General features: G+C 46.9%; 1 protein-coding gene across 1 annotated transcript; it reads left to right on the forward strand.

The window, feature by feature from the left end:
• Window positions 1–373: 373 nt before the first annotated feature.
• LOC124654372 (double-strand break repair protein MRE11-like) lies at window positions 374–7,094 on the forward strand. Its single transcript, XM_047193383.1, has 17 exons — window positions 374–428; window positions 3,434–3,467; window positions 3,654–3,816; window positions 3,904–4,061; window positions 4,149–4,239; window positions 4,406–4,525; window positions 4,624–4,692; window positions 4,790–4,881; window positions 4,997–5,099; window positions 5,222–5,329; window positions 5,405–5,467; window positions 5,534–5,605; window positions 5,786–5,863; window positions 5,949–6,011; window positions 6,101–6,164; window positions 6,276–6,358; window positions 6,885–7,094. Exons 1-17 carry the CDS (start codon window positions 374–376, stop codon window positions 7,092–7,094), a joined length of 1,626 nt encoding a protein of 541 aa, XP_047049339.1.
• Window positions 7,095–22,963: the final 15,869 nt, after the last annotated feature.

Here is a 22,963-nt window from a genome sequence, read left to right on the forward strand (position 1 = left end):
GGTTAGATACGCAGGACCACCTCACCTCCCAGATCGGAAACATATGCATCGATTGATAATCCACAGCCATCAGCTGACGCTGCGCTAGCTCTAGCCAGCTGCACGGACGGACGGAAGCAAATCTGCAAATGTGAGTTCGTATATTCACTCTACTGGATTGATTTTACTTTTCTTCCTCCTCCTCTCGAACCCTCTTCTAGCTCAAGATTGACCGAAGCCCTGAAAACAGAGCGGACCCGCAAATGTTTGTGTGTGAATTTAGGGTTCTTCTGTATATATGTGAATGCATGATGATGGTGATATTCAGTTTGTTGCGCATAGACGAGTATGGAGTATCAGTTAGTAATAGACTACATGATGGGATCTAGCAGGAATGGAGGCGTCCCGAAAATCACCTAAGAAGACCAAGGTTCTTGATCTGTCTGCATGTAAAGATAGATGCAGTTCTCCATGTCTAGTCTAGGATATCCACTAAGTCTAGGATAATATATGCATGCATGGTTAAGAGACGGTTCTACATTTGTGCATGCATGTAGGCTAGGCTTAACATTTGCATGCTTGGGGGTCCTTGTTTACCTTGACACGTACATACGATTATATAGGAGATTACCTGTAACATATGTGCAATAGGTATATGCACAAATGCTGCAAAATAGCTGCTGGTTCTCAGTCTGGTCACTGCCACTCATATAATTGCATGTGCGGTTCAGTTCATATGGTTATGTCAAACTAATTTGATCTACTGGCCTAGCACCCACAGAAAAGCTAAGCCCAATTAATAGCTATCGCCTATTGATAGTATGCCATTTTCACATGTGCCATATGGCATGTGTGAAAAAATAAAATATTTTTGTAATGTATTATCCAAATCAATTTCATTCCGAGAAATTGGATTATATTTCAGCCTATTTAGACAACAACTCTTTAAACCGAAGTTGACACCTTAGTACAAATCATCTATTGTTGCAACACTTTTTTTTTTGTCTTCTATAGTGAAGGTCATTATTGTGCAAACGTAGTTTTATCGCACATTGATTTTCCAAGTAAAATATAGTGACCTTTTATTCTTTATTTGGCTTTTCATTTGCCCCATCAATTTATATTAAAAATATATTTGATTGGGTATGCCTATCCATTGAAACTTTCTTAACTAATGCTTTTGTCGGGCTTGGTCACAGGGGTTGTGTATTTTCCCCTTGTTTTAAAATCACTATTACATGTTACCCGGCCTATTGATCATCTAAGATGCTTCATTTGTGACGGTTCTTGAGAAGAAGAATAATTACCCTAGATGGGTATATTTTTGCATCATGAATAGCTTCAACACTATTGAAGATTTTGGAGAGAAGTGTCAACTGAACCGGCGACACAATCAGACATCCGTGGCATTTTTTCAAACCCTCTTGAAGAGCGGGCGTGCAGACCAACTATAGATGATGGCGTGGTGCCGGCATGGTGTGACATCGGCCACACAGCTATAACGGTTGACCCTTCTCTAGCCGGCGTAATAATTTGGATTGGTCACTCATTTCCAAGGGAAGGGGTGGACGATATCCGTGAGGCGAGGATGGGATTGTATTCACGGATTAGTGTTGTACCCAGGTTGTGCTACTAGGGGTTACAAGACACCCGGTAAAAAATGGTTTCTTGGATATATACTTCATTTATTTATGGTCACGGCACCACAAATCTTGGTAAATCAAATTATGTCTCTAAGGCAGTCACACCAGGTCATTTTTCTTCTAGGTTCATCCTAGGATGCGCCCATGGTGAGCGATGGATGTTTTGACTATTTGTGCCTTGCGTGCGTGGCCATCATTCAATGAAGGCACACATTTGTCTAATGTGGTAACATGTGATGTCTTACACGCAATCAACGGATGTTCATGCATTGGCCCTCCGGGCGGAGACAGAAATGAAGTATAAGAGGGGCAATCTTAGTATGAGGGGGCAGAACTAGCTAAAATCACAAAAATAAGGAGCTTCCATGGCTTGTGTTCAAAGGAAAATCATGAGCATAGGGGGGGGGCGCAGCCCCCTCGTCCCCCCTTGTCTCCGTCCTGGCCCTCGATAATGCTTCAATCGATAGTTGACGACCATCGATGTATGATTACTAGCCTCTATTCCTTCCTTTTGAGCTTTTAAAGACTTTTCACGCAGGGGAGTAGGCCCCTGCGCACGTCCGGATTCGAGGTTTTCACAACCAAGCAAGCCACTTCTCCAAGGCCATTCCATGAGTCCTTTCCGAATGAGAATCACTATCCACGGAGGACCCCCTTCTATATCAATCATAGCAATCACCAAGTCAGAACTGTAAAATCAGCCAGATTAAGAGCGCAAATACAGAAAGGATGGAACCCTGAATACCGACTAAAGGTGGATACAGAGAGAGAATCGAGCTGAGAACCCTATGAAGGATTTGCCCCCGCCGAAGATCCAGTAGGAAGAGAGGAGATGATCGTCTTCTCTCAGTTTGGTGGCTTTCTTTCCGGATGTCGATTGGGGGCAACAGATCTTGTGGCACACATTTTGTTCTCAACCCTGCGAAACCGTGCGTTGTGGTCCCATTTCTTTGTCGTGCTATTTGTCGGGATTGCTCTAGTGTGGTATGATGGCATACCGTAGATCTAGGTGTCCTTGCCACAGGTTTGGATCGCATGTGCATAGGCCCGGCCTTGCGCCACAGGCTAGCTCTTTGGGTTGGCCTTGTGCTTGCCTCGTGCTAGTTTTGAGGTGCATGGGCCTCTAAGGCTAGGTGGCATGCCAATAAGGTTTTTGGACTTGAGTGGACCTAGATGGTTTTAGGGCTTTGTTAGTCTGCCTTTGTGGGGGTGGCAAGTAGGGGGGGGGGGTTGTTGGTTGTGTGGCTCTAGGCGAAAGCCAGCCCAACGCAGGACCTTTGGGTGTGACTTTCTCCTTGGTGGCATCGTCGAGGGGCAATATTTTGCCCACATCCATTGTATTCTAGTCCTCTCGGTGAACCCGAGATCGTGACTTTTGGAACTCGATTAAAATATGGTGACATCTTCGATGTCCCTACCCTCTATAAGAGTGGTTCTTGGAGGTTTGACCCTTGTATCTTCTAAGCAGTTCATAATTGCAATAGCCTCTTGCCAACACAAGTACCTTGGGTGCCATGGGAAGAGGATCATGATCCTATCTTGAGTTATCGGTTGTCGCCTATTCTTAGGCTTGTAATTAAGTTTCTTTCTATCAATACATTGAGACACAAGCTTTGCATTTTTTTTCCCGAAAAGAACATCCCGTTGTTTTGAAGAAAAATGGTATTCAAGATTTCGAGGTAATTAAGTACCAATTCACGTAAGGTGCACTTTACACTATTAAAACTTATGACCGAGTTTATTGTACAACACTCAACTCCAAAATTGGTTCAGACAAAACCGTGAACTATCATTGTTGTTTAAATTGCCAGATTGGTTTGGATTTCTTGAAATAAGTTTTCCCAGGTAAGTTGAGTGAGAATTACAGTATGATATTTCGAAACAGCCCATTAGCAGTAGTCCAGGTAGCTGTGCATCGATCTGCTAGTATGCATTTTTTTTTCCCTCCAACATTTTATGCAAGCCTGCAATTTATTTTCGGTGACAAAATTAGCTTCTTCATGCACGGGCCTGCCCGTGTTCTTCATTCAGGGAGGCCGCAGCAGTAGTAGGACGAGGAGGAGGAAGCAGCACCACGCTGCGGATACTAGTGGCGACCGACTGCCACCTCGGCTATCTCGAGAAGGACGAGCTACGCAGGTCCGACTCCTTCGACACCTTCGAGGAGATCTTCTCACTGGCAGAGCAACATAAGGTAAACTAACTAATCAACGATCTTGCATTGCATGGATGATGTCTTTTGCAGTGCATGTGTACGTGATTTACCATGGTTAATCTGCAGGTGGATTTCGTGCTTCTTGGTGGCAATCTGTTCCACGAGAACAATCCGTCGCGCTCGACGCTGGTGAAGACGATTGAGATCCTGAGGCGCTGCTGCCTGGGTGACCGGCCGGTGCAGTTTCAGGTGGTCAGTGATCAGGCAACAAGCCTGCAGAACTTGTACGCTCTTAATCCATCTCTCAACTTTGAACGTCATGTATTTTTTCTCTCGCTCAAACTAATGAAGTTGTTGCATGCATGCTTCAGGTTCGGTCGGGTGAATCACGGAGACCCAAACATCAACATCAGCTTGCCCGTGTTCACCATACATGGCGACCATGATGATCCTACAGGAGTGGTACAAATATCGATACCTAGTTCCATATGGATTCTAAATTATATATATATACTCATGATCATGTTTGAAAACAAAACATGTTCATTATTGGAATGGAAAACTTTGAATCCAGTTTTGTTGAACGTTCTTTTTTGTTTTACCTTTTATTCTCCAATGGGTACCACAGGATAACATGTCCGCAATAGATGTTCTTGCCTCGGCTGGTTTTGTGAATTATTTTGGAAAGGTGGATCTTGGCAGTTCTGATGTTGATGAAATGTCACTTCATCCTATACTTATCAAAAAGGTATTTTCCTAGTTTCCACACTGTACATTGCCAATTATAATCAATTGTGTATGTTACGTTCCAGATGCTAATTCGTTCCGAAATGTGTGCTACTTCAGGCCGCAACAGCTGTCGCACTATACGGCCTAGGGAATGTCAGGGATACAAGATTGAGAGAGATGTTTCAAGTATTAATTTCACTTTTAATGGAATTTTTTAGCTAGAGTGGTTAATTAACTTTTTGGTGCTAGAAAATTACTTCTTATCTTCTTATATGTTGTTCAGACACCAGGTGCAATAAAGTGGATTAACCATGAAAGTCCAGAAGATATGCCATTATCTAACTGGTTCAACATTATGATTCTTCATCAGAACAGGTACATGATGTGATTGAACGGACACCAATAAAATTTTGTATTCACTGGGTTTTATTCTACCTCAGCTGCTACTGTGCTCCTTGGCTAGAAATTAAGTTTTTCTGAATTTCTGCAGGAGAACGGCGAGTCCTGACAATGGCATCACCGAATATCTTTTGCCACATTCTTTAGACTTGGTAATTTGGGGCCACGAGCATGAAAGCATTGCAGATCCACAGGTAACAAGAAACACAGCTGGTTCTTAATTGCAAATTTACAATTCAGTTTGATTAATGTTGTTCATTGCTCACATATATTATTCAACTTCACCTCCCTTTTTTAATCAATCTATTCTTTATAGGAGGTTCCAGGTATGGGTTTTCACATCACACAACCAGGATCTACAATTACCACATCACTCACTAGTGCCGAAGCAACCCAAAAGCATGTGCTTTTGTTGGAAATAAAGGCAAGCACATATATATTGCTTCAACCTGCTGTATTGACCACCAACATGTCTAATTTCCTATGTTCCACTCAATAGGGAATGAAATACAGGCCAACTAAAATACCTTTGAAGACTGTTAGACCATTCGAATATGCTGAGGTACGTGAGCCACTCCATTCTTCATGCTTATTTCAGTGTCAATCTCATCAAGGGAATGCCATTCAGGTTGTGTTAGAAGAACAAGAGGATGTTGACCCGAACGACGAATGGACGGTTCACGCACATTTGGATAAAGTTGTAGGTTTTTAACTCAAATTGCAATACAAGAGCAAGATGATCTTGTCTAGAAACTCTGTCCACATATTAATTATTAGAGCTGGTCGTAGTTGAGTTTCAATTGTTGGATCTTTATATTTAGTTTTGCTCTCCAGTTATCTACTTATGTATACTGGATACTCAATAAGTTGTCAATTTCAGGTGGAAAATCTTATTGAGAAGAACAATAGAAAAACAGGCAGTGGATCAGAGCCCAAACTTCCACTTGTTAGGATAAAGGTAAATAAATCAGGTGCTCTTCAGATAATGTTGTCCAATTTTGCGTCCATGATTGTGAAATGAAAATTTTCATCTTCTTCTACAGGTGGACTACTCTGGATTTTCGACTATAAACCCGCATCGGTTTGGTCAAAAGTATGTTGGGAAGGTACCTCAAGAACTATTATGGAACTTTCTAACATTGACACATGTTAATACTACTTAGGTGGTCTATTATCATAGAACATTTAATTGTAGGTCGCAAATCCCCAAGACGTTATTGTTTTCTCAAAATCAGCGAAAAGACGTCAAAATACGCAAGGTGCATACTTGTGCTAATAAAATATGGCATTGTTAGTATCCACCACTTGTGACTAATACAATTATAATGCAGAATTACAAATAATTCCCAGACTCTCCTTTTATATTGCAGTAAACACTGATGGTTCTGAACAGATTTATCCAACTGACCTTGATCAGTGCACAGTCGAAGATTTGGTTGCAGAGAGTAACGTGGTACTTTAACTTAACTTTTATTTGGAGAATTTCGTCCGATGTTATGACGAAGATATTTAATAGTGATGTTGCATTCAGCTCCAGGCCGTTTGTCCATGTTTAGCTTTAGTTGATGCATGCCATTTTGAGGACGCTGAACATGAAAGATAGGATCATAGAAGGCAGATTGACAATTCTGACTTGAAATTTGTAGGTTTGTAGTACACCCAATAAAGTACATCAACACCATTTATTTTAATTTTTTTGGTTGAAAACAAAGAAGCATCCTCAGCCCCTTCACCGAGTGGCTCACGTAGCTCAGTTACTTATATGCTCAAAATTTCTTGCATATTTTTTCTATTTTTGTTGTGAATCACGAACTGCATGAGCACCTGAGTGTACAAAATCCATAGTTAGGTTGATGCAACTATTTTATTCAAGATGAATCCTACCATACTGTGTTTAGGGTATGATATCCAGCTTATTCGATTTTGTCCAGTAGCAAATCGGTGGTAACAAAACAATATTGCACTGTTTTGTCTCGCAGAAAACGCAGATTCTTCAAGTGAATGATCTGCAGACTGCCCTGCATGTTTTTGTCAAAAAGGATGATAATATGGCGTTTCACTCCTGCTTGCAGAAAAATACTGAAGATGCGAAAGTAAGAGACACTTCACACCACCAATATCTTCGTATAGTAGAGAGTAACCCTGGTGGTTTATACCCTTGTTATATATACTATCAGATCGTGCTTTGAGACTTACATGTTTATTTCTCTAACTCTCTGGCCTACAAAACATTGTGCTCTCCTTGATAAGTAGCCCATATTTTCTCGTACAAATCAATTCATATTTTTTTCGATAAAGAGAATATACTAATATCACCCAGTCCAACAACGCAATATCCTAATAATATTACGGATGCACACAGCCAAAAAAGAGAAAAGGAAAACTAAGAAATAAAAGTCCCGCTACAGTATCCAGCCCTAGCAACAGTAATACATCCACCACCAAGACAACACCTGAAATTCAAACTCGTCAAAAGCAACGCCTCTTCAGAAGATATCAATTCATATGTTTGTTACGTATTAAAAAGAAGAAGTGACGATGTGCTAATTTCCTCGAAACAGGTTTTTGTCCAACTATATTAATATAGCAACCACACCGATACAAGAGTCCCAAAAAAAATGGGACAACATCACAAACATGCCCAAAGAGAAAATAAATGGAAGCAATGAAAAAACGACGAAATGATGATGACCCGCCACTGATGCGCCCTCCATCATTGACCCACCACACTCCAAGCACTCCGAAGCACCCCGTATCAAGCAACACCTTCAGGAAGGAAAACACCATCGACACGGCGTTGCTGCCCGGACCAGACCGGTCCTAGGGTTTCCCCCGATACATAGAGTACAGTGGGCTGGGGATTCCCATGACGCCCTCTAGGAAGGAATTGTGCCACTCGAAGGCGGCACCGCATCACGGCCAGATGACAGGGATTTCTCCCGCACTCATCGACAAAAAAGACCTGGCACAACCACCCAACTTCGCCATCCACCAGTATGCACCAGCACGGTCTTGCAGTTGCCATCATCAGATGGGTTCCTCCCGTGTGGCTGCGAGGCTTGTATTCCTAGCTTGTCGATGTCGTGTGCCTCCGTTACTCATGAAACGAGTAACGGAGGCACATGACATCAATGAGCTAGGAATAGAAGCCTCGCAGCCACACGGGAGGAACCCACCTTCGCTGCCGAGAGGCAATCATTGGCCGACATAGCAGCGGGAGCACACCGGCCCTGTCAGGCCCGGCCGAGCCCAGATGGGCTAGTGAAGCTCGGGCCGCCCTGCTGCAATAGGTAGACCGCAGAGCCATCATTCCGGGATCCCGCCAAATCATCGCCACCACCATCAGGGAGCTCTTCCACATAGAAGCTCTGGCCCACTCGAACCCATCTAGGCCCGGCCGAGCCCATCTGGGGTTGGGCCACCCAGAGCCAGGGACAAGCCGGCACCCGCTGCAGCTGAACCATGCCATCGCGGGACAACACCGCCGCCAGAAGCACCAAGCCACGCCGGACCAGAGCTTCCCGAGGTGCACCAACTCCATGGAGGGAGAGGGACCCTATCCATCCTCTGCGACGCGGGGGAGAAAGGGCCGCAGCTGGCGGCACCGCGTGACATGTTTTTTCTCGCTTAGGCGCTAGGTTTTCCAATGTAGACTTCATTGGTCTTGTTTTAGACATTTAGATATTATAGGGTTGATTTACTTAATTTCGCAAAAAAGTTGATTTAGTTAAGTGTGAAATAACACGTGCCAATAAAAAAGAAAAGAACAAATGCAAATCTCAAAGCATGAATAGACTCTGGGACAACCACATATTACACACGTATAGTACAGTTACTGAATATACATATTAGATCTCCGGTAGTAATATAGAAAATAATCTTATTAATTAAAATATAACTAATAATCCTGACCAGAGCGTGAAATGAAAATTCTAAAGTTGGGGTTTCTTTGCTCAAAGGTTTTTCATATGAACTTTGGAGGATTAGAATTCTGTTCCTGTGTGGCTTGTTTAATTGATATGTAGGACTGAATCAAATTTTTCTAAGAATTTTTTTCCATCCACTCAAATCCTTTGCAAAATGATTATTTTATTTGTCTTATGGTGCAATCAGATAAATTTTGGTGCAATTTGTTTTTATAAGGCTAGTTTTGGCATGATACTATTATCGTACATTTTTCATATTCCTGCACTGTTTGAAATCCGGTGAATCGAAGAGGTCATTCAATTTTGCAGAAGAAGTTGACCGATGGCTCTTCAGAATTTAAAAGGGGGGACACAGAAAAGTTAGCACTTGAATTGGATCGGTGCATGCAGGTGTGTAAAAACTCTTTGCTCTTCAGTTACCAGCTAGCTGAACTGATATGCAATTTAATATGACGAGAAAGCAAATAACAAAAAGAGACATGTAGTTAAAGGGGGATGACATTTGTTCCAGTATAACCTCCTCCCCTAAACTCAAGCACATCAATGACTGAGATCGTTCCGTAAGTCTTTATAATTAAAATTATAGAGGGTACGAGGAAACGATCTTAGCCCTTGATAAGTTTGATTTTGGAGAGAGCTCGAAAGTAATAATATATAGTGGCATCCTTCTACCACACTATAGGCATCAGCGAAGCAAGAAACTAGAAGCACACCGAGCTCGCAGAACCTTCCAGACAGCATGGTGCTCAGCGCGTTCGAGGAACTGAAGTGCTCCTCGGATCACGTCGACCAAGACACCCACAACGACTCTGATGAGCTCATCGAGATATCGTCGGTATGTCTTCTTCTTCCGCAACAAATCGCAATGCAAGTACTCTCTGAATCATATTACTGGCCACTACTATGAATGTGCCTAGAACTAAAATATATCTAGATACATTTATATTAGTGGCGATCGGAGGAAGCAGTATCAACAGCTTAAGTCGATCAGTTTTACAGTTTCCTGCCAGAGTATGGTAATGCTGAGCCAACACGCTGCTTATGTTTTTCTTGTACATGGCCAAGGAGGATGAAGAGCGCCATCAGCTACCGAGGCCAGTGAAGCGCACGGCACTTGCTATGGTTGGTGGCCCCGCATCATCTTCTTCCTCCAGCTGCAGTAGGAGGAAGACAGACCTGACTTCCTACCGCCGGATCCCACCGCCTAAGGAAGAAGAAGACGGCAGGGCCAAGAAACGCCGGTCTCCTCATGTGCGTGCCTCTTTGTGTTTAACTTCATGTCCTTTTCCATTGCTGCTCGTGACTCGTGAAACGTGATCGGTGGTCTGGTTATTTATCTCAAGGTTAAATTAATTTGGTCGTCGTCATCGACAATGCATGCATGCAGCAGGTTGCCGGGAGGTACGGGGCTGTAAGGAGGAACCGATGAGATGGATGCAAGAAGGCTAAAGGCAGCAACAATTTTCAGAAACTGTATTGTTTGGTTAAATCATTGATCGTACGTTAGATTCTGCACGATGATGTGACTTGTCCTATTCTTATCTGAAAATTTATTAGCTCGATGATGTTTTTTTATTGCAAAATGATAAGATTTGATCTATGATAGGTAAAATTTTGATGTGCATTTTTTTTTCTTTGATGGGTCAACCGTGGGGGCAAATCCCCACCTGAATTTTTCTTTCATTAATTTAAAACACAGGCCAAAGACCGCGAACAAGTGTAGGGATTACATAGTGCCACGCAAAGCCTGACCACACCGGGAGAAAAATGCACGCACGAGGCTAAACGAGCGCTTTTCGGGCATCGCAAACATTAGCACACTACACTTCCACGCGGAATTTTGGAAAAAAAAATCGTTCATTCAAACATAATTTATATAGAAAATAAATAAAATAAAAATTCTAAACCCTAACTCCCAACGCCGGAGGCGGCGACGCTGCCACCTAATCCTCCTCCTCGTCAGTGGTGAGGTCGACGAACGGGGGAGATGTCCATGGCCCATGCTGCGCCCACGCAGTGTACGTCGATGGCATGTGCTGAGACGGAGGCGGCATGTACTGCGGCGGAGGCGGCACCATCTGCCCTTCCCATGCGACCTGCGGTGGCGCATGCGGGGGCAGGGGCAGTGGCGGTGGCGGTGGCAGCGAGGCGATGTGCTCCGCCACCATGGCCATGAGCCCGACGACCTCGTTTAGCCCGTCCCATGACCACTTGGCTTCCTCCTCCGCCTTCAATTGCTCGATGGCTCGGGCGATGGCCGCGGCCTCGTCATAGTCTTCCGGCACAAGCGTCTCCTGCTTCACGCAGCAGTAGTCGCATTGTCCTCGTCCTCCTCCTCGTAGTCGTCAACGTCCTCCTCCTCGTAGTCGTCAACGTCCTCCTCTTCGTCGCTGTTGTCAGTGGCCATGGCAAGGTCACCGTAGTCCTCGCTGAGTGTAGCATTGCTACCATGCTCAGTTTAGAAGATCAAAATAGGACATGGTCTTATTATGTACCACTGAAGTAATTACACATAGCAGATCACTCAAAATTTCTCCATTTATCATTCTTCATATAATCAACACTCATCTCACCGCCGTACATCCAATCTGAGGTCAAAACAAACCCAATGCCTAATCTTCTGGGTCCTGAGGGAGGTGGCTGATCTCAAACGTCCTCCATCTAAAAATAGGTGTTTTAACTTTATACAAATCTCTAACTAAAATGTATCTAGATACATCCGTATCTAGACAAAAGAGAGACACTTATTTTTAGACGAATGGAGTACAAGTTCCTACTTGTTCAATGGACATAACATCAACTAATACATCACCATTTGAGTAGAACAACTACGTGAATCATCAGCACCCAAAAAACACTAGCTAAAACCCCAACCAAACAATGGGGAAAACATTTTGTGGATCCGGAGAGCCTTCCTCAAATCCTTGCTGGCGGCCTCACACATCCCGCCAAAATTGATGAAGAAGTGGTCGAGGCCGCCAACATAGACCACTTTCTCCTGGTTATATCCAAGGGAGATAAAGAGATGTGAAAGAAAATGAGAATATTAAAAATTTAGGGATCTGTTTCATCCAATGTACACGGCTAGGCGGATCCGAGGATCAAATAAGGTGATTCCATACGGTTCTTTTTTTGTCAAGGGGTGTTGTGTATTGATTAAGTAAACTGTAAACATGCTTGGGTTACAATCTTTCAAAGCCGGTCTCAACACGCATGTTGGAACCGCACTTTATGGCACACCACCACTCAACTCTGCAAGACCTAGTTGATATAACTCGTGAGCAACAACATTGCAGTCTCTACCGATTTTGTCCAGAATCACCTGACTGTCAGGTGGTTTCTTGAGTTTACACTCCTTCACAATTTGACCCACTTCAGACCTATCAACGCTGTCTTTCTGAAGTGCCACACAAACAGATGCACAGTCTCATTCTATGACAATATGAGCCGGATGTCGCTAGTTCAAAGCCATGAAGGCATGCTTATGCTTTGAGTGATTTGTTATTAGACCAACTTATCTCCGACTACAAATAGACGTACTCTGAAATACACCTACCACGTAAGTTGTTGCACCTCCAGTACAATTACCTATTTTTGCTCACAAGCTTGGAGCGAGCAAAGTGACGAGAACATACCATCACTACGGGAAAAATGCTCGTTGCCGTGCAACCACATTTTGCCGTGTGCTCGCACACGGCAAAGAATACTTTGCCGTGCAACGTAAACAGAAAACGCACGGCAACCAGTAACGCACGGCAAAGAGGACCTACGGCACACGGCAAAGATAAAGCGCACGACAAAGCCTCAGCAAAGCGCACGGCAATGAAAGAAGGCACGGCAAAGAGAACAAGGCGTTGCCATGAGGGGTCCTTTGCCGTGCGCCAGCCCTAGCCGCACGGCAAAGGCTTCTTTGCCGTGCGCTGTGCACAGCCGCACGGCAAAGGCTGCTTTGCCGTGCACATTTTCCTTTGCCGTGTGCCTTGTGTTATTTTCTCCTTTTTCTTTCTATATTGTACTTATTTTAATGCTTATATTTTATTCTTGAAATATGACAAGTACCCCATCTTGATTAATGCAATGTTTCTACTATATTTTTGCAATACGACAAGTACTCTAAGTCTCCCCCTCCAACATATCAGGGTTTCGGCGTAAACAAACCGCGTTCGGGGAATCTTCCAAGTGCTATCGCCTGAAAGAGGGAATGCCACACAGCCTTGCACCATTTGGTGAATCACACATTCCAACACACTTTCACACATATCCTAGGTCTGCTTGCAAGTTTTGGTGGCATTCCGGTGCTTCGGGGGTCATTCCCCCCCCCCGAAAATGGCGGTCTGCGTGCCTCGGGGGGTCTACCCCCCTAAATTTCACCGCGCGAGGAACCACCAACATACTTTTTGATAGGTTTAGTTTTGATTAGGCCATATACACATGGCAAGCAAGGTTTGGCACACTTTGGCACATTGTAGCCACCGGTATACCCGCAGCGGGACACTTCAGCCTACAAGTCGAGGAATCTTTCAAGTGCTATCGCCCGAAAGAGAGGAATCTCACACATGGGAGCTATACCTTGCACCATTTGGTGAATCACACCTTCCAACACACTTTCACACATATCCTAGGTCCACATGCAAGTTTTGGTGGCATTCCGGTGCTCCGGCGGTCGTTCTCTCCCGAAATCGGCGGTCTGCGTGCCTCGGGGGGTCTACCCCCTAGATTTCACCGCGCGAGGAACCACCAACATACTTTTTGATAGGTTTAGTTTTGATTAGGCAATATACACATGGAAATCTAGGTTTGGCACACTTTGGCACATTGTAGCCACCGGTATACCCGCGACGGGACACTTCGAGCCTACAAGTCGAGGAATCTTCCAAGTGCTATCGCCCGAAAGAGAGGAATCTCACACATGGGAGCTATACCTTGCACCATTTGGTGAATCACACCTTCCAACACACTTTCACACATATCCTAGGTCCACATGCAAGTTTTGGTGGCATTCCGGTGCTCCGGCGGTCGTTCTCTCCCGAAATCGGCGGTCTGCGTGCCTCGGGGGGTCTACCCCCTAGATTTCACCGCGCGAGGAACCACCAACATACTTATTGATAGGTTTAGTTTTGATTAGGCAATATACACATGGAAAGCTAGGTTTGGCACACTTTGACACATTGTAGCCACCGGTATACCCGCAGCGGGACACTTCAGCCTACAAGTCGAGGAATCTTCCAAGTGCTATCGCCCGAAAGAGAGGAATCTCACACATGGGAGCTATACCTTGCACCATTTGGTGAATCACACTTTGCAACACACTTTCACACATATCCTAGGTCCACATGCAAGTTTTGGTGGCATTCCGGTGCTCCGGCGGTCGTTCTCTCCCGAAATCGGCGGTCTGCGTGCCTCGGGGGGTCTACCCCCTAGATTTCACCGCGCGAGGTTCCACCAACATACTTTTTGATAGGTTTAGTTTTGATTAGGAAATATACACATGGAAAGCTAGGTTTGGCACACTTTGGCACATTGTAGCCACCGGTATACCCGCAGCGGGACACTTCAGCCTACAAGTCGAGGAATCTTCCAAGTGCTATCGCCCGAAAGAGAGGAATCTCACACATGGGAGCTATACCTTGCACCATTTGGTGGATCACACCTTCCAACGCACTTTCACACATATCCTAGGTCCACATGCAAGTTTTGGTGGCATTCCGGTGCTCCGGCGGTCGTTCTCTCCCGAAAAAGGCGGTCTGCGTGCCTCGGGGGGTCTACCCCCCTAGATTTCACCGCGCGAGGTTCCACCAACATACTTTTTGATAGGTTTAGTATTTATTAGGCCATATACACATGGAAAGCTAGGTTTGGCACACTTTGGCACATTGTAGCCACCGGTATACCCGCAGCGGGACACTTCAGCCTACAAGTCGAGGAATCTTCCAAGTGCTATCGCCCGAAAGAGAGGAATCTCACACATGGGAGCTATACCTTGCACAATTTGGTGAATAACACCTTCCAACACACTTTCACACATATCCTAGGTACACATGCAAGTTTTGGTGGCATTCCGGTGCTCCGGCGGTCGTTCTCTCCCGAAAACGGCGGTCTGCGTGCCTCGGGGGTCTACCCCCCTAGATTTCACCGCGCGAGGTTCCACCAACATACTTTTTGATAGGTTTAGTTTTGATTAGGCCATATACACATGGAAAGCTAGGTTTGGCACACTTTGGCACATTGTAGCCACCGGTATACCCGCAGCGGGACACTTCAGCCTACAAGTCGAGGAATCTTCCAAGTGCTATCGCCCGAAAGAGAGGAATCTCACACATGGGAGCTATACCTTGCACCATTTGGTGAATCACACATTCCAACACACTTTCACACATATCCTAGGTCCACATGCAAGTTTTGGTGGCATTCCGGTGCTCCGGCGGTCGTTCTCTCCCGAAATCGGCGGCCTGCGTGCCTCGGGGGGTCTACCCCCCTAGATTTCACCGCGCGAGGTTCCACCAACATACTTTTTGATAGGTTTAGTTTTGATTAGGCAATATACACATGTAAAGCTAGGTTTGGCACACTTTGGCACATTGTAGCCACCGGTATACCCGCAGCGGGACACTTCAGCCTACAAGTCGAGGAATCTTCCAAGTGCTATCGCCCGAAAGAGAGGAATCTCACACATGGGAGCTATACCTTGCACCATTTGGTGAATCACACATTCCAACACACTTTCACACATATCCTAGGTCCACATGCAAGTTTTGGTGGCATTCCGGTGCTCCGGCGGTCGTTCTCTCCCGAAATCGGCGGTCTGCGTGCCTCGGGGGGTCTACCACCCTAGATTTCACCGCGCGAGGTTCCACCAACATACTTTTTGATAGGTTTAGTTTTGATTAGGAAATATACACATGGAAAGCTAGGTTTGGCACACTTTGGCACATTGTAGCCACCGGTATACCCGCAGCGGGACACTTCAGCCTACAAGTCGAGGAATCTTCCAAGTGCTATCGCCCGAAAGAGAGGAATCTCACACATGGGAGCTATACCTTGCACCATTTGGTGAATCACACCTTCCAACACACTTTCACACATATCCTAGGTCCACATGCAAGTTTTGGTGGCATTCCGGTGCTCCGGCGGTCGTTCTCTCCCAAAAAGGCGGTCGCGTGCCTCGGGGGGTCTACCCCCCTAGATTTCACCGCGCGAGGTTCCACCAACATACTTTTTGATAGGTTTAGTTTTGATTAGGCCATATACACATGGAAATCTAGGTTTGGCACACTTTGGCACATTGTAGCCACCGGTATACCCGCAGCGGGACACTTCAGCCTACAAGTCGAGGAATCTTCCAAGTGCTATCGCCCGAAAGAGAGGAATCTCACACATGGGAGCTATACCTTGCACCATTTGGTGAATCACACCTTCCAACACACTTTCACACATATCCTAGGTCCACATGTAAGTTTTGGTGGCATTCCGGTGCTCCGGCGGTCGTTCTCTCCCGAAAACGGCGGTCTGCGTGCCTCGGGGGGTCTACCCCCCTAGATTTCACCGCGCGAGGTTCCACCAACTTACTTTTTGATAGGTTTAGTTTTGATTAGGACATATACACATGCAAATCTAGGTTTGGCACATTTTGGCACATTGTAGCCACCGGTATACCCGCAGCGGGACACTTCAGCCTACAAGTCGAGGAATCTTCCAAGTGCTATCGCCCGAAAGAGAGGAATCTCACACATGGGAGCTATACCTTGCACCATTTGGTGAATAACACCTTCCAACACACTTTCACACATATCATAGGTCCACATGCAAGTGTTGGTGGCATTCTGGTGCTCCGGCGGTCGTTCTCTCCCGAAAACGGCGGTCTGCGTGCCTCGGGGGGTTACCCCCCTAGATTTCACCGCGCGAGGTTCCACCAACATACTTTTTGATAGGTTTAGTTTTTATTAGGCAATATACACATGGAAAGCTAGGTTTGGCACACTTTGGCACATTGTAGCCACCGGTATACCCGCAGCGGGACACTTCAGCCTACAAGTCAAGGAATCTTCCAAGTGCTATCGCCCGATAGAGAGGAATCTCACACATGGGAGCTATACCTTGCACCATTTGGTGAATCACACCTTCCAACACACTTTCACACATATCATAGGTCCACATGCAAGTGTTGGTGGCATTCCGGTGCTCCGGCGGTCGTTCTCTCCCGAAAACGGCGGTCTGCGTGCCTCGGGGGGTCTACCCCCCTAGATTTCACCGCGCGAGGTTCCACCAACTTACTTTTTGATAGGTTTAGTTTTGATTAGGCCATATACACATGCAAAGCTAGGTTTGGCACATTTTGGCACATTGTAGCCACCGGTATACCCGCAGCGGGACACTTCAGCCTACAAGTCGAGGAATCTTCCAAGTGCTATCGCCCGAAAGAGATGAATCTCACACATGGGAGCTATACCTTGCACCATTTGGTGAATAACACCTTCCAACACAGTTTCACACATATCATAGGTCCACATGCAAGTGTTGGTGGCATTCTGGTGCTCCGGCGGTCGTTCTCTCCCGAAAACGGCGGTCTACGTGCCTCGGGGGGTTACCCCCCTAGATTTCACCGCGCGAGGTTCCACCAACATACTTTTTGATAGGTTTAGTTTTTATTAGGCAATATACACATGGAAAGCTAGGTTTGGCACACTTTGGCACATTGTAGCCACCGGTATACCCGCAGCGGGACACTTCAGCCTACAAGTCAAGGAATCTTCCAAGTGCTATCGCCCGATAGAGAGGAATCTCACACATGGGAGCTATACCTTGCACCATTTGGTGAATCACACCTTCCAACACACTTTCACACATATCATAGGTCCACATGCAAGTGTTGGTGGCATTCCGGTGCTCCGGCGGTCGTTCTCTCCCGAAAACGGCGGTCTGCGTGCCTCGGGGGGTCTACCCCCCTAGATTTCACCGCGCGAGGTTCCACCAACATACTTTTTGATATGTTTAGTTTTGATTAGGAAATATACACATGGAAAGCTAGGTTTGGCACACTTTGGCACATTGTAGCCACCGGTATACCCGCAGCGGGACACTTCAGCCTACAAGTCGAGGAATCTTCCAAGTGCTATCGCCCGAAAGAGAGGAATCTCACACATGGGAGCTATACCTTGCACCATTTGGTGAATCACACCTTCAAACACACTTTCACACATATCATAGGTCCACATGCAAGTGTTGGTGGCATTCCGGTACTCCGGCGGTCGTTCTCTCCCGAAAACGACGGTCTGCGTGCCTCGGGGGGTCTACCCCCCTAGATTTCACCGCGCGAGGTTCCACCAACATACTTTTTGATAGGTTTAGTTTTGATTAGGCAATATACACATGTAAAGCTAGGTTTGGCGCACTTTGGCACATTGTAGCCACCGGTATACCCGCAGCGGGACACTTCAGCCTACAAGTCGAGGAATCTTCCAAGTGCTATCGCCCGAAAGAGAGGAATCTCACACATGGGAGCTATACCTTGCACCATTTGGTGAATCACACCTTCCAACACACTTTCACACATATCATAGGTCCACATGCAAGTGTTGGTGGCATTCCGGTGCTCCGGCGGTCGTTCTCTCCCGAAAACGGCGGTTTGCGTGCCTCGGGGGGTCTACCCCCCTAGATTTCACCGCGCGAGGTTCCACCAACATACTTTTTGATAGGTTTAGTTTTGATTAGGCCATATACACATGGAAAGCTAGGTTTGGCACACTTTGGCACATTGTAGCCACCGGTATACCCGCAGCGGGACACTTCAGCCTACAAGTCGAGGAATCTTCCAAGTGCTATCGCCCGAAAGAGAGGAATCTCACACATGGGAGCTATACCTTGCACCATTTGGTGAATCACACCTTCCAACACACTTTCACACATATCGTAGGTCCACATGCAAGTTTTGGTGGCATTCCGGTGCTCCGGCGGTCGTTCTCTCCCGAAAAAGGCGGTCTGCGTGCCTTGGGGGGGTCTACCCCCCTAGATTTCACCGCGCGAGGTTCCACCAACATACTTTTTGATAGGTTTAGTTTTTATTAGGCCATATACACATGGAAATCTAGGTTTGGCACACTTTGGCACATTTTAGCCACCGGTATACCCGCAGCGGGACACTTCAGCCTACAAGTCGAGGAATCTTCCAAGTGCTATCGCCCGAAAGAGAGGAATCTCACACATGGGAGCTATACCTTGCACCATTTGGTGAATCACACCTTCCAACACACTTTCACACATATCCTAGGTCCACATGCAAGTTTTGGTGGCATTCCGGTGCTCCGGCGGTCGTTCTCTCCCGAAACGGCGGTATGCGTGCCTCGGGGGGTCTACCCCCCTAGATTTCACCGCGCGAGGTTCCACCAACATACTTTTTGATAGGTTTAGTTTTGATTAGGCCATATACACATGGAAAGCTAGGTTTGGCACATTTTCGCACATTGTAGCCACCGGTATACCCGCAGCGGGACACTTCAGCCTACAAGTCGAGGAATCTTCCAAGTGCTATCGCCCGAAAGAGAGGAATCTCACACATGGGAGCTATACCTTGCACCATTTGGTGAATCACACCTTCCAACACACTTTCACACATATCATAGGTCCACATGCAAGTGTTGGTGGCATTCTGGTGCTCCGGCGGTCGTTCTCTCCCGAAAACGGCGGTCTGCGTGCCTCGGGGGGTCTACCCCCCTAGATTTCACCGCGCGAGGTTCCACCAACATACTTTTTGATAGGTTTAGTTTTTATTAGGCAATATACACATGGAAAGCTAGGTTTGGCACACTTTGGCACATTGTAGCCACCGGTATACCCGCAGCGGGACAGTTCAGCCTACAAGTCGAGGAATCTTCCAAGTGCTATCGCCCGAAAGAGAGGAATCTCACACATGGGAGCTATACCTTGCACCATTTGGTGAATCACACCTTCAAACACACTTTCACACATATCATAGGTCCACATGCAAGTGTTGGTGGCATTCCGGTACTCCGGCGGTCGTTCTCTCCCGATAACGGCGGTCTGCGTGCCTCGGGGGGTCTACCCCCCTAGATTTCACCGCGCGAGGTTCCACCAACATACTTTTTGATAGGTTTAGTTTTGATTAGGCAATATACACATGGAAAGCTAGGTTTGGCACACTTTGGCACATTGTAGCCACCGGTATACCCGCAGCGGGACACTTCGAGCCTACAAGTCGAGGAATCTTCCAAGTGCTATCGCCCGAAAGAGAGGAATCTCACACATGGGAGCTATACCTTGCACCATTTGGTGAATCACACCTTCCAACACACTTTCACACATATCATAGGTCCACATGCAAGTTTTGGTGGCATTCCGGTGCTCCGGCGGTCGTTCTCTCCCGAAAACGGCGGTCTGCGTGCCTCGGGGGGGTCTACCCCCCTAGATTTCACCGCGCGAGGTTCCACCAACATACTTTTTGATAGGTTTAGTTTTGATTAGGCAATATACACATGGAAATCTAGGTTTGGCACACTTTGGCACATTGTAGCCACCGGTATACCCGCAGCGGGACACTTCAGCCTACAAGTCGAGGAATCTTCCAAGTGCTATCGCCCGAAAGAGAGGAATCTCACACATGGGAGCTATACCTTGCACCATTTGGTGAATCACACCTTCCAACACACTTTCACACATATCCTAGGTCCACATGCAAGTTTTGGTGGCATTCCGGTGCTCCGGCGGTCGTTCTCTCCCGAAAACGGCGGTCTGCGTGCCTCGGGGGGTCTACCCCCCTAGATTTCACCGCGCGAGGTTCCACCAACATACTTTTTGATAGGTTTAGTTTTGATTAGGCAATATACACATGGAAAGATAGGTTTGGCACACTTTGGCACATTGTAGCCACCGGTATACCCCCGATAACGGCGGTCTCTACCCCTAGATTTCTTCGATCGAGGCTCCATCCCGGCCGGTAGTTTTAAAATATCATGATAATTACATTATTAAACAATATACATGTTAAAAGACATGTTTAATATAATTTTGAAATAGATTTGAATTTTACCGAGTATTAAAATGGTGAAAAAACAATTGTACCGTGCCAAAGCGCACGGCAAAGACAATGTTGCACGGCAAAGAGTTGTTTGCCGTGCAGAGGCGCACGGCAAAGGCTCTGTTGCACGGCAAAGAAGCCTTTGCCGTGCGGAAGCGCACGGCAAAGGCTCTGTTGCACGGCAAAGAAGCCTTTGCCGTGCGGAAGCGCACGGCAAAGCCTCTAGGCGCACGGCAAAGCACTTAGGCACACGGCAAAGGGGTGCCGCTCGGCAAAGTTGCCGAAGCGTTATCCACGCGCGCGGCTCGGCCCGACCACACCTCATCCACACATCGCCTCCCACGCGCTCCTCACCAGCTGCCCGCGCCGCCGCCGCCAAGCCCTGCCCCCGTCGCGCCGCGCCGCCGCGTCGCCGCCTCGCCCTGCCCCCCCCCGCCGCCTCGCCTCGTCGCCGCCTCGCCCTGCCCCCGCGTGCCGCCGCCGCGCGCCAAGCCCATCCCCCGCCGCCGCCTCGCCTCCGCCACCACCGCGCCAGGGCCCCCTCCTCCCCCGCGCCAGGCCCCCTCCTCCGCCGCGCCAGGGCACCCTCCACGCAGGCCCCCCCTCCCCGTCCAGGCCCCCTCCTCCGCCGCGCCAGGCCAGCTCGTCCCGCCTCCCGACGCCGCCAGGTCACTGATACGTCTCCGACGTATCGATCATTTCTTATGTTCTATGCCATATTATTGATGATACCTACATGTTTTATGCACACTTTATGTCATATTCGTGCATTTTCTGGAACTAACCTATTAACAAGATGCCGAAGTGCCGCTTGTTGTTTTCTGCTGTTTTTGGTTTCGTAAATCCTAGTAACGAAATATTCTCGGAATTGGACGAAATCAAGACCCATGGGCCTATTTTGCCACGAACCTTCCAGAAGACCGAAGAGCATACGAAGTGGGGCCACGAGGTGGCCGGACCACAAGGCGGCGCGGCCAAGGGGGCCCGCGCCGCCCGTGGTGTGGGCCCCTCGTCGCCCTCCGACTCTGCCCTTCCGCCTACTTAAAGCCTCCGTCGCGAAACCCCCGATGCGAAAAACCACGATACGGAAAACCTTCCGGAGACGCCGCCGCCGCCAATCCCATCTCGGGGATTCGGAGATCTCCTCCGGCACCCTACCGGAGAGGGGATTCATCTCCCGGAGGACTCTACACCGCCATGGTCGCCTCCGGAGTGATGAGTGAGTAGTTCACCCCTGGACTATGGGTCCATAGCAGTAGCTAGATGGTTGTCTTCTCCTTATTGTGCTTCATTGTTGGATCTTGTGAGCTGCCTAACATGATCAAGATCATCTATCCGTAATACTCTATGTTGTGTTTGTCGGGATCCGATGGATAGAGAATACCATGTTATGTTAATTATCAAGTTATTGCATATGTGTTGTTTATGATCTTGCATGCTCTCCGTTATTAGTAGAGGCTCTGGCCAAGTTGATGCTAGTAACTCCAAGAGGGAGTATTTATGCTCGATAGTGGGTTCATGCTCGCATTGACACCGGGACGAGTGACGTAAAGTTCTAAGGTTGTGTTGTGCTGTTGCCACTAGGGATAAAACATTGATGCTATGTCCGAGGATGTAGTTATTGATTACATTACGCACCATACTTAATGCAATTTTCTGTTGTTAGCAACTTAATACTGGAGGGGGTTCGGACGATAACCTGAAGGTGGACTTTTTAGGCATAGATGCAGTTGGATGGCGGTCTATGTACTTTGTCGTAATGCCCAATTAAATCTCACTATACTTATCATGACATGTATGTGCATTGTTATGCCCTCTCTATTTGTCAATTGCCCGACTGTAATTTGTTCACCCAACATGCTTTTATCTTATGGGAGAGACACCTCTAGTGAACTGTGGACCCCGGTCCATTCTTTTAATACTGAAATACAAATCTGCTGCAATACTTGTTTTTACTGTTTTCTCTGCAAACAATCATCTTCCACACAATTCGGTTAATACTTTGTTACAGCAAGCCGGTGAGATTGACAACCTCACTGTTTCGTTGGGGCAAAGTACTTTGGTTGTGTTGTGCAGGTTCCACGTTGGCGCCGGAATCCCTGGT

Source organism: Lolium rigidum, chromosome 1 (genome assembly GCF_022539505.1).
Source record: "Lolium rigidum isolate FL_2022 chromosome 1, APGP_CSIRO_Lrig_0.1, whole genome shotgun sequence".
NCBI lineage: Eukaryota > Viridiplantae > Streptophyta > Magnoliopsida > Poales > Poaceae > Lolium > Lolium rigidum.